Raw genomic sequence first — 17,514 nt, forward strand, 5'->3', positions numbered from 1 at the left:
TATTGAACCTAAGGCCTCATATGTGTTAGGCCTCATATGTGTTAGGCAAGCGCTATACCACTCACCTACATCCCCAGCAAGCCACTCTGGTTTTCTTCCTGACTCAGCAGCTGATTACTTTCGGTTTTCAGGCCAGGAGAAAACCTAGCGCATTTTCCTTAGAAAGAGTTGGATGTGTTTGGCAGGCACCCCTCCATTAGGAAAAGGATAAAGGCCCAGGCACATTCTGGCTCCTCTAGCTTTAACTGTTAGCCTCCACTTGCTGCTCTTGCTGCTTTCTTCTAATCTCCCTATTCTCCATGGACATGTGTTCCCACTGCTTCAGCCTCACTCTGTGACTTCCAATCTGTACTTCAGTCAGACGTTTCCCTCAGGGGTCAACTCTAATTGTTGGTTGAATGTCAGCTCCTGGGTGTCTCTAAAGCACTTTACACCAGCATTGCCTAACATGTACCAGATATTCAATAAGGATGTGCAAATGAAAGAATTCAAAAAGGTCTAACCACTGGGGGTCCTTCAAATCGGTAGCCTCTTGGCACAATTATTAATTGATGGAGCAGCTCTTTGCTGTAGATCCCTGGTTCTTAGTTAGCTTACTCCAAAATAGCTATACATGGAAAGTCCAAGTGAGCAGCTGCCTTTGCTATTTGCTATAACATATGCTAAACAGAGGGGTTTTTTGACATCAGTTTATTAAATGCTGTCCAGTCACTGGATTGGCAACCCTCTTTGAGAAAGGGTCCACTCTTTTTCCAGATAGTAGGTATCTTTGTTGCAGGCAACTCTCTCCAGACTGCAGAGAGAGCTCTTGTTAAGACTTTGCAGAAGGTGTGAGTTTGGCTCCTAACACCCACGTCAGGCAGCTCACAGTGGCCTCTGCCCTCCTTAGTACCTGCACACATGTATGCATACCCACACACAGACAGTACAGACATACACTTCATTGAAAATAATAAAGATTAAAATTTAAAGTACGCACATCTTTCAGCAGGATTTAAAAATGGATCACTTTGCCTTAGAAGGTTGGGCAGGTTTGGTTGGCACCATATTTGACTTGCCTGACAACCTTCTCTGTGTCCCTACATGAACCCTGTCATTAGAGAGAACCCATGCTGGCTTGTATCTGTCTTTTGTGTGTTAGTCTCTTATAGCAGATGTGTTTCTATGAGGATACAGACTAGGTTTTATTTTAATATCTTCAGCATAGTACTGTGCATGCACATAGTAGGCTTTCAGTACACACTCGTTGAGTAAAGGTATAAATTGTTTCAGCTGTGGAAATTTTTTTTCCTGATTGTTCTCCCCAGGTGATTCCTGTCTCTCTCTCTTCCAAATGCCTGGAAAGACTTAAGAACAATGTGATGATAATCGAAACTTGGAACAAGGTGCGGAGCCCAGGACAGGACAAGCTGCTCGGGCTGGTGAAACTCCCACTCCATCAGTTTTACATGTCATTCAAGTAAATAGGACCTTTTGGAGTATTCTTTATTTGCATCTTTAACTTTATAAGGACTGAAGATGAATTATTTAGATATGCCAGCATGAGTAGAATCCCTCAAAGGACCTTTCTCAGTTTCAGCCACTCCCTGTCCTCCTGTCATCTCCTGTCAGACCCTACATCCCTGAGTCAGGTGTTTCTTCAGAGGCTTAGGACTTAAGGTAGTTAACTTAATAGCAATCTCTGGTGCAGGCATAGAAGAGTGAATGGAGATTTAAAGGAGTTATCTTACTTGTTGCAGAAGTAGTAAGCATGGAACCAGATAGCCTGGCCCGCCTCCACTCTACTGGAAGCTCCTCAGTCAGAGGCAGCCTTCCAAACTAATGGTTGGCTTCCCCATCATGAAGTGGCCATATGCTTCATAGCATCTGTTCTATCAGGATTTCTAGGACAGGTTGAGATTCCCTGACTATATGTACTCTTTAATAACTGTTAAGACATTGATTAACTTGAAGGTTATTTCTATTCATACAGATTTCCTTTTCTGTTTGATTCAAAGTACAGATTTCTAATTGCTTTAGCACTACGCATGGCTGTGTTATAAATGTTGTATGTTTTACAACAGCACTTTACGTGCATTATCTCATTAGAGTTTCACTGTTACCTCATGAGTATTACCATGGTCCTTATTTTACTAATGAGGAGCGTTGCCCTGGAACTTTGAGAATTCAGGTCTCTGGCTTCTTTTTCCTCATCTCTAAAGTGAGGGTGAAGCTGGGTCTCCTGTCTCACTTGTGCAGCAGCCATGAGGATCTAGTGATAAATGCATGGAATAGGTAAGTAGTTAACAGTTACATTGAACATAACCAGGCTGAGGAATAGTGCTGGAACCATGGATGCCAATATCTGTTCTTGCCTCTCAGCTTACCACTACCACAGTGCACATGGACACACACATACACAAAAACACATACACACCACCACTTTTTAGTTGTGAAACTCATCTGATTATCCTTCCTTCTCTTCTTATCCTATTAGATCCCATTCTTTGTTGATCAAGTACAAAACAGTAGTAGCTTCCAGTTACTGAGCGTCTGCTGTGTGCCAAGTACCATGTTGGCATTTTACATGGGTTATCTCAGTCTAGTGCTAACAATTCTCTTATTAGGGTAATTTAACAAGTCCCTCTGAAGTACTGTTGCATTGCAGACACTGGACTTGGACTTAGTGCCACCATGATACAGAGATAAATTGGACTCATTAGCAGCCCTGTAATTACTGTGGATTGAATTTACCTGCCTTGTAATTTTATTTTGGTTACTGACAGAATCATATTTTTTAAGTCCATTAATTTATTTTTCTGGTTATCAATCCATTTCTAAGAAGCTGAGAGGAGCCAAGTAAGCAACTCTGACATTACTAGTGATTGACATTTGCTCATTTACAATATCTTACTCCCTAGAGATCCCAAGATTTCTCGCCTGCTGCTTGATGCCAGGTACCCAGTTGTTGCTGTCGACAGCTATATGCCTGTGATTGATGTGTTCTCAGGCCACCAAAATGGGAGTCTTCGAGTCTTTTTAGCCATGGGTTCTTCAGAGCAGATAATGATGCTGCAAAGATTAAAGAATGAAGAAGGAACACTTCCTCCCTTCAGCCCTAGGCCAGCCCATTTCCTGGACCAGCCACCTGTAGCAACTGTTGCTATGGTAATGATCCAACACTATCATTCACAAGAACTATCTCATTTTCTCTTACACACTTTAGTGAAACCATTACCCAATGAAAGGCTCCAGTAAACAATATAACTTTATTTTGTGTGGGGCAAAGTGTGTATATGCATGTGAATTATCTATATAAGTGCTTAAGCTCAGGTCTCATTCTTCAGGAGCCCTCACCTTTTATGTATGTGTTATGTGGTGTATGTATATCTGGGTATGCTGCATGTCCAGGTAGAGGCCAGAGGTCAGCACTCGCTGTTTCTCTATTGCCTTCTACTTTAATTTTGTAATAATTTTTTCATCTTCTATGTATGGGTGTTTTGCTTGCATGTACATCTGGGTACCATATGCATACTTTATCCCAGAAGAAGTCATGAGACCCCTTGAACTGGACTTACAGACATTATAAGCTACTGGGTGGGTGCTAGGAGTCACCTAGACCTCTAGAAGAGCATCTAGTGTTCCTAACTACTGAGTAATCATCCAAGTCCTCTTTACCTTATTGTTGTTGTTTTTAAGACAGGCTTTCTCAGTGGGACCTGGGACTCAACAATTAGGCTAGGCTGACTAGCCAGTGAATCCAGGGATCCACCTGTCTCTGCCTCTTGAGCACTTGGAATACAACCACAGGCCACCACACTAAGCGATATCCCCAGCCCCGCAAGCCTATTCAAGACTTTTGGGGCTGGAGAGATGGTTCTGTGGTTAAAAGCACTTGCTGCTCTTTCAGAAGTCTGATTCAGTTTCCAGCACATACAAACAGCTCATAACTCCCATAACTATATAACTACATAACTCCCATAACTACAGTGTTCAACACCCTGTGCACATCCATATAGATAGATACACATACACACATATAAAACATAAACAAATCTTTAACTAATACATAAAAGACTGAGCTCACATAAAAAAGAAAGAAAGGAAGGAAGGAAGAAAAAAAGAAAAAGAAAGAAAGGAAGAAAGAAAATCTGTTTGGACAACCAAGTATCAATCCTCTAGTATACTAAATTGCCTGACGAGTGACAGAGAGCATGTAAGGCTTTAAGTCGTACCATATTTGTTGATAAAGTCCATGTGGTAAAGTAACAATTGAAGTGCCTTGCTTTTCACTAGTAACCAGGAAGTAATTTATTTTATACATTGCCGTATAATTGATAAGGCATAGTGGCCCATATTTCCATGTTTAGTTTCATAACAACTGCATACAGTGGGTTGGGTCTTTTTTTTAATAGGTGATAAAACAAAATTAAAATGATTAAATTGATTGCCTTAGGTCATAAGTTGGTGTTTCTCCTAATTGAAAATTACATAAAAAGCGCAGATAAAGAAGCACCTATAATATTCTTAAGTCTTTTTAGGTGATTATGGCCCTAAGCTTACAATATAGACTCATCAATCTATTAATTCTATACTTAAAGTTAGAACATGATTCTTAGGACACATCCATGGAGGAAATCCTTGGGAGATTTGCCCACGTGGTTGGACATCTACAGATTTAACTGTTTTCTCTCTTACCCCATCCTTCACCTAGTCCACCATCAGTAGGACCAAACTGTTAAGTTTGCTCTAATGCCATATGACCAAATTAAGGAGCTATCTGTCCAGACTCTAACAGGATTCCACTCTGCCATTTTTCCCCCTGTGGGAATCAAATTGAAATTATAATCTTTCTATTTCCCAAAGAGGACTTTTAAACCAGTATTATTTGTATATGTTTTTGGGTTTCAAACAAATAATGTAGTTTCCTCTAGATTTATTTGATTTGTAGTTAGAATATTATTTAAAACCTACATTCTCACTCTTACTTGAACCCTGAATACTTCCTTTGAACATTTATATTAACTGGTTGCTAATGTCTGCCAAGGCTGTGTAAAGTTAGTGCTATAAAGAACATGAGCTGCACGGCAGGCAGCTTGTGAGCCTGGGCTACAGTTATTAGTCGTTCATGTTAACCAGCTAATACAAGGGAAGTGCAGATTTAGTACCTGGCTCATGTAAGCAATAAGCACACGAGTAGTGGTTGTGAAGTAGTACCCTTAGCAACCACGTGCTCAGTATCTCTCTAAGTATCAGCATTGTCCCCAGCTTATTTAGAAGTAATAGTTAATACCTGCTTGCTTGCTTCAAATATGTATTCTTTCTCCTATAAAGGAAGTAATGTCCTATTCAGTGTTCTAAGAGCTCTTATGAACAACAGATGTTAAATTGCTGAGACTAAGCTCTTCTTTTTTCCATTCATGCACAGAATCCTATTTATGGACTTACTAACATTGACTCAGTCACATATATATGGTCTAGGGAAAATCCTCCTTGTTCTAGACAGACTCACAGTTGTGAGAGTTATATGTAGATTTCTGTCAGGCTTCTTTTTAGGCAAGCAAGGGTGTTCTAAACATGTTTATCTTCAAAGCTGACCAGGATCCATTATATTTCATAGCCAGAAAAACAAGGAACCCGGTTGATGGAGCACCACTTTGAGTTCCATGTGATGATGGTTAAAGGGCTCATGCCCCTTCAGGCAACAGTCTGGGGAGAAGCAGATTGCTACGTCCAGTACTGCTTTCCATTTCAAGACTCCCAACCCAGTGTGCTCCAAGGACCTGACTTCCTTGAAAACGGTAGGCTGGAAAACTGTGTTTTGTCACTCATGCTTGGTCCTTTTATTGCACATACTTAGGAATTTTGTTTTTCCTGAGTAGATTTTGTCTTGTTAGTTGTTCCCAGTCTACAGATAATGATATAAGAGATGGCCTAAATTTTCATTTTGTTTTTTAACTAATTACCTTTTTGACATTGTCATAGTATTCATATGTTTTCAGGTACATTAATAGCATGGAATAGCACATTCATACACTATGCCTTTTCTTTGTGTACTTTACTGCTTGTGTTGAGTTAGAGAAAATAGCAGGGTTTCTGTAATCTCTGGTTTTGGAAGGTTTGGACAAGATCTCTCAAGCACAGTGTGTTCCAGATGCCCCTGACTATCGCTTCAGTACGCCATTGAAGAAGCAAGTGACAAAAGTGGATGTGTTTCTGCCTACATCTACCAGTTATATTTACTTATAAGTCCTTCTTTGCATGCTTGCTCGTATGTGTGTGTGTGTGGTGTGTGTGTGGTGTGTGTGTGTGTGTGTGTGTGTGTATGTGTGTGTATGTGTGTGTGCACACGTGCGCACAGAGAGAGAAACAAATAAGAGACTTGCCTGGAGTCTCCTCATTAACATGTGCCAGGTTTAGGATTCCAACCCTGGTCAAGCATGATGGTAGACACCTATAATCCCAATACTTAGAAGGCTGAGTCAGGATGTGAGAGCTCAAGGCCAGCCTGGAATACCTTATGATACTCTCATCTCAAGAAAATGAAAGAGTTAAAAAAAAAAAAAAAAGACCTAGACCCAAAGCCCAAGTCTCTATCTCTACTGCCCTGCCCTTTCATTTTTGTTTTCTGATTATCTCCAAGAACTAACTGAACAAGGTGGGATTTTGCTTTGTTTGAGCTCATCTGTTAGGAAGAAGTATTCATCATTCTGTGTGTCTGTCTACCAGATGCTACCAATATATTATTTAGAGTTCGAAAAAGAGGCTTATATACAGAATATATTAGAAACTCTTAAAAATGATGTTTAACAAAACAGGGCTAGGGATATACCCCAATTGGTAGAGTGCTTGCTTGTCTAGGATGCACAGAGCCCTAAGTTTGATCCTCAGCACCACGTAAGTCAGACATGGTGATGCTCACAAGTAATCCCAGCATTTGGGAGGAGGAAGAAGGAGGATCAGAAGATCAAAGTCATCCTTGGCCACATAACAGGTTCGAGGATAGCCTAGGCTCCTGAGACCCTGTCTCAAAAACTGAGACAGGAAGGTCATATTCATGGACAGTCTGGACAACTTGGTATGAGACTGTCTCCAAATAAATAGTCTGGTGTTACAGCTCAGCAGTTGAACACAGAGCCGGCATGTAGAAGGCCCCAGGTTCAACCCCAAGTACCACACTGAATTAATTAATTAGTTAATTAATTAAAAATGGGCTAAAAAGCTAATTAGAAATTTATCTAGAGATATACAAATAAGTACTTAGAGAAATACTATATTAGTCTGTTTTGGTGATAGAACAAAATGTCTGAGACTGAAACTTTCAGAAAATAAAAGAGGTTAATCTAGCTCAGTATCCCCCATTGCTTTGGCCTTTACTGGGGACCGAGTCTATAGCACTTGAAACTTTGGAGAACAAATCAAAGCCAGACAATGAGCATCATCAGCCTAAGAGACTAGTAAGTGCTTGAAAGGACATGGAAAATTTGAACCCTCATATACTGCCCACCAGAAAAGGCCTCTGTTCAGTGTTATCGTGGTGCTTACAGAGAAACGTTAGTTGGAAGATACACTTATAGCAGAACTGGAACCTACTATCTAATACCGTCAAGGTGTCCATATCCTCATCCGCGATTGCAGAAATAGCGTGAGGACAGAGTTGAGTGATAAATATGTAAGTCAGTGTGCTGCACATAAAGCACCCATTGATGTGTTCAATATTCTCAACTTCTTTTCTTTCCTGAAGGAATTACTCTGAAGCCCTTTAGAACTTCAACTACACTGTGTGTCCCAGATCCCATCTTTAATAGTGAGCACCATCACTCTCTCCTGTTGCCGACTGACATTCCAGTGCAAAGGCTCCTGCTGAGTGCCTTCTCCTCTCAGGGACTGGTGCCTGGAGGTGGAGTCCAGTTTGAAATCTGGTGCAGGTACAGTATGGACAACCCAGTTCTCATACATAGGAAGGAAGTGCCTAGTCATAAGGCCCTGTCCTTGGCCAGGTGAAACTATGGTAAGAAGCCCAGCAGAACCCCCTTGATTTACATTGTTTATATCTGACAGTAGCTTGTGACTGGAATTTACAGTGTCAGGCTCTTCTGAGCAGCTGTGCCTATACTTGTACCCTACAATAGGAGCAAATGCCTAATTGCTCTACCTCCCACTTCCCTTTTTGGGTAGTGCTCACTATTTTTGGTATTCTTTTATTGCTGTGTTTACTTGGGGTCTTTATATGAGGTCTAACTACTGTGACAGCTTCCCAGGCTGCTCTCTCTACTTCTAAACTGCTCTTCCCACCATCAGAGAAAACAGTCTTCACAAAACTTTGTTACAGGCACTGGTGGGTTTCTAGAAAGGATGGTGGTCTGATTGTAAATGTTCAACCCTGCCCTAGCACCTGTTTACACCTCCAGGAAACCTACTAAAATGATTAAGAGAACACAAATAAATGTAAAGGAAGGAGAATGTGATCACAAACAGTACTATCACATGACAGAAATACTCTCTTCAATCAGGTGGAAATTAGACTGCCAAGCTCTGGTATACAGCCTTATGACATAGGAAGAGGTTAGTGTGACAGGGAAAGGAAATAGAGTGGGTAACCACATAGTCTCATCCAACTAAAATTAGAACATCACAGGCCTAGAAACAAAGATGGGGAAGAGGGAGCGACCACCCTGTCCTGAGGAAGGCCCAAGGCACATACAGATTCTCATGCAGAAAACCCATAGGAAGCAGAGCTTTGTCAACCTGAATAAGGATGTGGATTTATAAGGTTGCTTCCATGTGATGGGCAGTGTATCCAGCCAGCCCAGCCACCGTCATACACCACTAGTCCCAAACAGCTCATCTCCAAAGATAACTCGCTACTGATCGCTGGGCGAGACTGGAATTTTTCCACCTGATCATTCTAGCTGGCATGTTGTGCTTTTGTGGTTTTCAGATACTATTATCCTAACATAAGGGACCAGATGGTTGCCAAAGGAACCTTGCCATTATCAAGGATCTGTGCCATGGTAACCATGCAGCACCGTGAAGATGTGGGAATGCAGAACTTTAATCTCCCATTAACCCCCAGACTTGAGCACAGCAAAGAACTGAAAAGCCAGTCATCAGGTAATTGAAGACTTAATATGTCTTTCCTTTTCAAAGGCAGTGTATATAAATATTCTTTTTCTTTCTAAATTAATGCATCTTCACTTTGGGGGTACTTACCTTTTTGAGTCTAATCATCTCTTACAAAGATTAATATAGAATATATATTGCAACTTTGCATGTAATTTTAGAAAACTCACAGTTCCATGGACTCTGTATAAATGTTGCTTATCTCATTTTACCTTGAACTGTTAAGCATTTAAAAAGCCCTCTTAGCATAAATGCTAAATACTTTCTAGGTACACTAGAAAATTATCCTAAGCCAGTATGAGCAGCAATGGGACTGGTGGGATGTGATGTGATAGATAGATAGGTAGGTAGGTAGATAGATAGATAGATAGATAGATAGATAGATAGATAGGCAAACAGACAGATGGACAGATGGATGGATAGATGGATAAGTGAGTGGGGAGGGTGGGTAGATAGATAGACAGACAGACAGACAGACAGAAAGAAAGAAAGAAAGAAAGAAAGAAAGAAAGAAAGAAAGAAAGAAAGAGCTTGGGCTGGAGAGATGGCTCAGTGGTTAAGAGCACTGACTGCTCTTCTGGAGGTCCTGAGTTCAAATCCCAGCACCCACATGGTAGCTCACAACCATCCATAACAAGAACTGATTCCCTTGTCTGAAGACAGCTACAGTATACTTACATATAATAAATAAAATAAATATTTTTTTTAAAAAAAGAACTTGAAAGAGCTTAACAAGAGGAATCTGGTATTTTAAATGGTATTATAAGCTGCTGTTTTCCAGAAAGGCAGTCCATCCTGCAAGATTGTCAAAATTAGCTTCCTAGGTCAAGTTACTGTGATACTTGTTGAAGACTATCTGCTAAAACCAATGGTCTTATCTTTTTTTAAGTTAAGATTGAATTGTCTACCCTGAGGCCCCATGATTCAGCTTCTTGAGTTCTTCACACTGTCTCTGGGATGTGGCTGTAGTATGGAAGACTTTTAGAAAAGATGATGTGTGTTTACATGAAGCACTCTATACAGTGTGACTCTTGTTACTCACTGTGATTGCAGTCATCCTCCTGGCTCCCTGACTAGGAGCTAATGGTTTAGAGGAACAGACATCCTTCCAGCTAACCCGGTAGTCTTTTTCTTCCTGTTTTCATTCATCAGGTTTCCTGGATGTGAGTTTGAGGTACCGGCGTAGCCCAAGAACAGCAGAGGGAGTTCTTGCTGCCCGAGCTGTCTCCATCTCAGTCCAGATTATCAGAGCCTGTGGTCTTCAGGCAGCAGCCAAGTAAGTCCACCTTAGAAAAGTGCTTAAACCTTCCTGTGGTGCAGTCTATACAGCGTGGTGCTCCCGGGTGGTAACTGTATTGTGAAAATTTTCCATTTCCTTAACCATGATTTTCTGTTAAAGAAAGCATTTCAGATTTCCAGGAAATCACTTGTAGACTCTTACACTGTTATGGCAAATTTGTATCTTTGCAACAACTTTGTGTTCTCCTTTTCTTAGTCCCCTACTACCGTGGTTATGCTCTGTACCCTCAAACCATGCTGTGTACTTGCTGCATGTCCATCTCTGTATCCCATCCTTTTTTTCCCATTCTTGTACCTCTTCCATCTGTTCTCAACATAATGACCAATGACTTAGTAAAACTAACTCCAGTTTTGACCACATGTCTCCTAAAAGAAAGCCACAGGGCTAACTTTGGGCTGGAGAGATGGCTCAGCAGTTAAGAACACCAGTTTCTCTTCAGCGGTCCTGAGTTCAATTCCCGGCAATGGTAGTTCACAACCATCGGTAAAGGGATTTGATACCCTCTTCTGGTGTGTCTGAAGACAGCCACAATGTACTCATATACATAAAATAAATAAAATCTTTAAAAAAAAAAAAAGATGTCAGGTGACAAGGTGGCGCACGCCTTTAATCCCAGCACTTGGGAGGCCAAGGCAGGCAGATTTCTGAGTTCGAGGCCAGCCTGGTCTACAGAGTGAGTTCCAGGACAGCCAGGGCTACACAGTAAAACCCTGTTTCCCCCCTCTCCCCCCCAAAAAAAAGCACAGCCCTTGCAGTGTTTGTAAGGGTTCACATAACTTGACCTCCTGTTACCTTTGTAACCTCTGCTTCCTCCACTCCAGTCACTGGCCCTCTCGTTGCTTCTGAACACATTGAGCACATTTCCCCACTCGGGTCCCTGTCTCCTGTCTCCTGTTTATTCTGCCCATTCTGTTTCTGTAAGGGAACAGTATGGCTGTCTCCTTCAGCTCTTTGCTGTTATTTCTCTTGGCCTTAAGTAGTCTTCCTCTTACCTGTTTAAACTCTCACTTTCTTTGATGAGTTTGTAGCATTTCTGCAGCCCTCCTCTCCTGTTAGCACCTAGGGAAAAACATGACCTGTTCTATCAGGCATGCATTTTTCCACACTAGACTGTCAGTTCTTCTGGTTAGATACTTTCTGAAAACCTCTCTGCACCCCACATATCACATGGATGAGCTCTAGCAACATTAGGCACTAATAAAAGTAGACCAGGCTCTTGCTTCAAACTAGCTCACTTCGGATATGACTTCAAGAAGAAAACAAGTTCCCCTAACTTCTTCTCTTTTTGTGACTGAGTCAGGTTGTTCCCCTGAACTTACTGGGTTACTGCACACATGAGGTCTGATGCTGATAAAGGTTCCGTCTAGTAAACCACTCCTTTCTAAACTTACAAAGTAGACTTTCGCTAAGTACCCAGCAACATCTTAGTGTTTGTCAAAACACTTTCAGGGTCAGTAAAATGGCTCAGTGGGTTATGGTGTTTGTTACCAAGCCTGGTGATCTGAATTTAGTCCCTGGGATGCACTATATGGAAGGACAAAACAACCACTAGAAGTTGTCCTCTGACCTCCATGAGTGACACATGAAAATAAATAAATAATGAAAATGTACTAAAAATAACTTCTTTCAGGCAATATTTATAAATGTTATTTCATTTGATCTCTTTCTCTCTCTCTCTCTCTCTCTCTCTTTGTGTGTGTGTGTGTGTGTGTGTGTGTGTGTGTGTATACCATGTTCATTCAGATACCCTTGGAGTCTAGAAGAAGCTGTCTGAACTAAAGTTAGTTACAGGCAGTTATGGACCACTCAGTGTGTGTTGTAGGAACAGAACCAGGGTTCTCTACAAGAGCTTGATGAACCTTCTCTGATCCCAAATACCCAAGCTGATAAAATTGGTAATATTCATCTGCCAATAACAAATGATACTAAGGGCACTGCACTAAGGTCACAGGTATCAATTTCATTGAACAAGTTGGGGTTTCTACTAGTTGCAATGACAGAAAGTAAACACCAGGGGAAGTAGAGAGTGTCTTAGTAAGAAGGCCACAGGGGACTTGGAGCATCAGCAGGGATTCGCTCATCTGGGAAAGGGCTCAAAGGAACAAGACTTTGCTGCATTGTCTTTCTTACTGAGTTTTACCTAGAAGGAGGGCAGGCAAGACTAGAGTCAAAGTCAAACCTATTAAGCTGCAAGGGTCACCCATTCTGTATGCAAGAGTGTTAGGTTTACAGAATGATGTTGCTTTGCTGTGTTCTAAAGTAAGATAGGAAAGAAGTCTAGTTTTGTCTCGCTTTATTGTGGTGACAGGGTAACTACATCCAGCACCTCAGGGTGGTTTTTTTATCAGGTTACTCCCTACATTAAAACTTTTGAGTTTCCCATTGTCAGTAGCAGTGGTATCCCAGTTTTAACTGAGCATCTTAATTTAAAAGTTAGCATAATTTCAAGTTGGGGTTTGCTTTTTTATGTATAAATTATCTTCAGGTACTTCTATATTAATATGCTAAATACATTATGAAAAATGTCCTACAGATAGAGAAACTTTAGTACATACAATAACAAGTTTTAATATATTCTTCCAGTTTTTTACTCCTGAACCTCCATGCAAATGTGCAGTCATATCTAGGTTGCTAAGAAGCATCATGGCACTGCCAAAAGCCTCGCTAGAGAACGTTTGGTGAGCATGCTCAGGATCGTGAAAATAGCAGAGATAGTTCCTGAGCACGCAAGCTGATTTCTAACATGCTGGAGTACCTTATTCTCATTTCCTCTCATCCCCTACAGGGCGTTGGCTGAGCAGGAACCCGCTTTACAGTTTAGTGCCACCGTTGGAGTCAATGCTTCTGTCACCACCCATCTCTCATTTCTGCCTAAGGGGGAACAGCGCCAAACCCGCCCTGTGGCCTGCTCCTTCTGCCCCGAGTTCTCCCATCACACTGAGTTCCTATGTAACCTGGTGACTCAGCACTGTAGTGGAGAAGCCTGCTTCCTGGCAGAGCTATTGGAGTTTGCAGAAATTATTTTTGCTATCTACCATGAAAATACCAAGTCAGGTAAGCACCAAATGACTGGTCACCTTCAGAACCACATGAGGCTCTCTTTCGGGTGGCATATTCCTTCCTAGGCAATACTTGGAAACTTGAGAGGTAGGAGCTATAATCTTTACAACTTCTAAAGGCAGAGCAAAAATAAGACGTGACGTGTTCGTGGAAGAGTCGGGGTGGGGGGAGCAGCAGTTGTGTTCAGATGTTAGTGGGTGAGTGTGAGAAGAGAGGATCTGTGCTCCGGAGGTCTGTGCACTTTCCTGCAAAAGGAAAGTTTGGTTAACAGGCTGGAAGACCTCCCAACTCTGACTAGCATGTAAGCAGGATAATCCCTATGCATCAGCTCAGCCCTGACGTATGTGTGGAATTGAAGTGTTCTAGGAGTCTACCGCAAACAGGCCTCAGTGCCCACCACTAACTCCTCATTTTTGCTTCACTTAACAGTCAGTGACATAACCGGTATCCAGTCATGCAAAGATTATCTGCTTGGAGTAGTAAAAGTTCCAACAAAAGATCTGCTGGTCAAGAGGTCTGGTAAGGATGCTGCCATGCTGAGGGAAGCCTGTCTAGATCCCATACAAAACACACAAGGAAACCTGTCCCCTAAGACATGCTGTGATTTTACCCAGGTACCTCCAGTTCTCTCTGTCCCGATGTCAGAGGTCATACTCACCTACTTTAGGAAACCTGGCAACATGTTGAGAAGACAGTGCAGTAGCTTTGCATATATGGCATGATGTAATGTCTTTCCTCAGGCTTTGTTTGACCTCACAGTAAATTTCCAGTGGGATAGAGAAGCACTGTTTTCATTTGGCAGGTGAGATGATCTCAAAAAAGCTGATTGGCCAAAACCATGCAGTTACTGAGTTTCAGATTTGCAATGTAGTCATCATTTACCCGTTCCTTTGGCTCTCCTGTCCTCCACTACTAAGAAATAAAGATAACTACATAGAGGCCTGAACAAACAGGTCTAGCCTGGCACTGGGCCCAGGATACAGCTTCTTGCTCTATTGTCTTTCCTTCACACTCACAATACCAGGGCAGCATTTCAGATTTCTAGACCGCTTCCTTCAGAGCACTTCCTCAACCATTGTTTCATTTAGCAATGTATATCAACTTCAGTAAATAAGATCACTATGGGAGATTTATGACTTATCCAGAACAAACCACTAGTTTGGAGTCTAAACCAAGGAGAGAACTCAGATCTTCTAATTTCTAACCTTATCCTTCCTATCTAATCTCATTGGGTCTCTGGTCAGAGAAAGACAGGCTCCCAACCCAATGTGGATGTGTTTTCTATTCAGCACTAGGCCAAGGTAGTGGGGAATCTGAGATGTAAAGAGCCTGTATGTTTTCTCTTTAGAGACAGTGATTGAAACTCTTTCCTTTTCCCTGTAAGGGATCACAGGATGGTATCCTATCATTTTACCAGAAGAAGAAGGCCTGCCTCAGGACCTGGAATTTATGCAGAAGATTGTAGGAGGCCTGGAGCTTTCTGTTTCCTTCACACATCCCGGGGATCGAGAGCGGGTGCTGGAAGCTGCTGAGTTGTTGGGCTGGAGCTTTGAGAATATCCCCAAGGATCTAGTCAAGATGGAAGAGGAGGTGCCAGCCACCGTCACTATCTCTACCCCAAGACTCTGGCTTCCTATCCACTGTGTGCTGCTTGCTGGTCATAAGAACATTCATAAGAATACATATTGTTACCTTCGATATAAGCTCTACAATCAAGAAGCCTTTTGGACTCCTCTCAGGAAACCTAAGGAGTCTACAATCAGAAACCAAGTCCTGATTACTTTCAAGGCATCCAAAAGAGCAGAAGTCACTTGGAGCCAGTCACTGCTTTGGTACTTCAGGGAGGAGAAGTTAGAGATCCAAGTTTGGAGAGCTTATGGCAACGATAATTTAGAGAGGCCACACCAGACTGACAGCTGGATTGGCTCAGCCTATGTAGACCTGTCCAGGCTTGGGGAAAAATCATCAAGGACACTAACTGTCAGTGGTGAGTGAAGATTGAGGCTTAACTCTGAGCACCTTCTCTGTACATGTAATGTGGTACCTAAGTTTTTATAGCACTTAACGTGGACAGAAGGAGGTTGAGGCAATCTCCTTAACTAACTCTAACAGGTGTGTCAGAGCCTGTGTGATCATTGAGGGTGTATTTACTGCATTGAAAAGAATACTTTCCACAGATAGTCTTTCCCTGGTATTTCTCAGGACATTCATCTTTACTGGTGAGTACCTCTTAGAGATAGTAAGTGACAGGGCATCATTCTATGATCCCTGTGGGGAAAGGGAAGAGTTTCACTGTCTTCAAAGAGAAGATATAGCCTCTCTGTATCTCAGATTCCCCACTACCCTGGCCCAGTGCTGGAATGAAGAAAATCCACATGCTACTAACTGGTTCAGAGGCAGAAAGGAAAAGTCGTTTTACAAACAGAATGTACTGCTTACTCCTGTTACACTCATTTGGTGTTTAATGCATGTACTTGGCCTGGGAATTCAAATATGAGAAAGAATTCATTCCTAGCCTGACTTTATCTATAATCTAATAGGAGAATACAACCGTAAACAATGCATGTGAAGCATAACTAAAGAAGAGGGTGTTCTCAGTGGTGCAGTGGACTATGCCACTCATGGTCCCTGAGGTTTGATTAAAGGACAGACTCTCATCTGAAGTGATAGTTTCAAAGGATTTAGGAAAAAAACAAGGGAAAGTGGAAAAGAAAAATTTTTGGTTTTGTTCGAGTTAGGGTCTCTCTGTGTAGCCCTGGCTATCCTGGAACCTACTTTGTAAACTAAGGCTGGCCTCATCCACCTACCTCCACCTCCAGAGTGCTGGGATCAAAGGTGTGCACCACCACAGCCAGCTAGGTGTTCTAAAGACAGGAAGAACAAGTGTGCAAAAAACAGAGGCATGAAGTAGTTAGGAGTATTGCAGATGCTGTAGGCACTCTGGGTCTGCTCAGGGTGCACAGGTTTACAAAGCACTACGGGTAAAGCTGGGACAGTGGCTGAGAGCACTAGTTCCATCAAAGCAAAGGTATTTGGTCTTTCTTCCAAGAACTGTGGAAGGTTCTTACAATAGGTTCTGGAATAAGAAGTCAGAACTTTGCACTCTAGAGAGTGAGTGAGTCTAGTGATTGTAATGAATTGAAGAGAGCCAACCAGGTATTTTTGTTGGGTTTTCGAGTCTCATGTATCACATAGCCCAAGGTCACCTCAAATTCACTATGTAGCCAAGGATGACCTTGAACTCCAGATCCTCCTGCCTCTCCTTTAGAATACCAGGATTACAGGCGTAGACCACCACATCTTGTTTATGTGGTGTTGGGGATCAAATGGGTTTCTCATAAGCCTGGCAAGCACTCTGCCAACTGAGTGCACACCAGCCATGACTAGAGTCTGTACAGCGTGGCACTTGCTCAGTTTGACATGCCAGTAAGGTGAGTTATTTCCCTACTCTATGCAGTTAAAAAAATGAGGTCATGACCCTGTTTTACTTCTGGTTTTTTGTTTTGTTTTGTTTTGCTTTTGGCTTTTGTTGTAGATGTGTTTTGATTATGTTTTTGCTTGCTTGCTTCCTTGCCTTCTTGCTTAGTGTCTTTGAAACAAGGCCTCACGGTACAGGCTAGATTGACATAGAAGTAGGAATGTATCTCTAGCTGGCCTTGAGTTCACAGTCTTCCAACTTACGCTTCCCAAGTGCTGGGATTATAGGCATATGGCGCTAACCCTTTTGTTGGACAGATGGCCCTCTCTAAAAAAGGAAAAATGGGTGAGTTTGGATAATTTCCCAAATTGTTGGGTTCTTTTAGGGCCCAACAGATATAAATCTAACCCTATGAAGTATCTCATCAAATGCTACATTGCCTATTTTAGCTAGACTAGTTCGGGTCACTTTATTGAAACTAGAGGAAAAGTCTTTGAAGCAATACAGGCTCACTTGAACTAACTTTTTTTAAAGATAGGCTTTTAACTTCCCTGCTGAAGAAAACAGATCTGGGACACAGAATATAGGTCAAGGGTCAAAATTCCATCTCAAATCCCTTCCAAAGAGGCTATTG

General features: G+C 41.9%; 1 protein-coding gene across 4 annotated transcripts in view; it reads left to right on the top strand.

The window, feature by feature from the left end:
* Positions 1-17,514, top strand: part of C2cd3 (C2 domain containing 3 centriole elongation regulator) — a 104,673-nt gene that overhangs the window by 47,319 nt on the left and 39,840 nt on the right. For all 4 annotated transcript variants that reach the window (XM_031387526.1, XM_031387527.1, XM_031387529.1 and 1 more), the window contains 9 exons: positions 1,308-1,459; positions 2,901-3,147; positions 5,600-5,780; positions 7,724-7,907; positions 8,921-9,093; positions 10,255-10,378; positions 13,188-13,456; positions 13,892-13,981; positions 14,847-15,449. In XM_031387526.1, coding sequence (XP_031243386.1) covers positions 1,308-1,459; positions 2,901-3,147; positions 5,600-5,780; positions 7,724-7,907; positions 8,921-9,093; positions 10,255-10,378; positions 13,188-13,456; positions 13,892-13,981; positions 14,847-15,449 — 2,023 coding nt within the window. The remainder of the gene's footprint in view (positions 1-1,307; positions 1,460-2,900; positions 3,148-5,599; positions 5,781-7,723; positions 7,908-8,920; positions 9,094-10,254; positions 10,379-13,187; positions 13,457-13,891; positions 13,982-14,846; positions 15,450-17,514) is intronic.

Source organism: Mastomys coucha, unplaced genomic scaffold (genome assembly GCF_008632895.1).
Source record: "Mastomys coucha isolate ucsf_1 unplaced genomic scaffold, UCSF_Mcou_1 pScaffold21, whole genome shotgun sequence".
Taxonomy (NCBI): domain Eukaryota; kingdom Metazoa; phylum Chordata; class Mammalia; order Rodentia; family Muridae; genus Mastomys; species Mastomys coucha.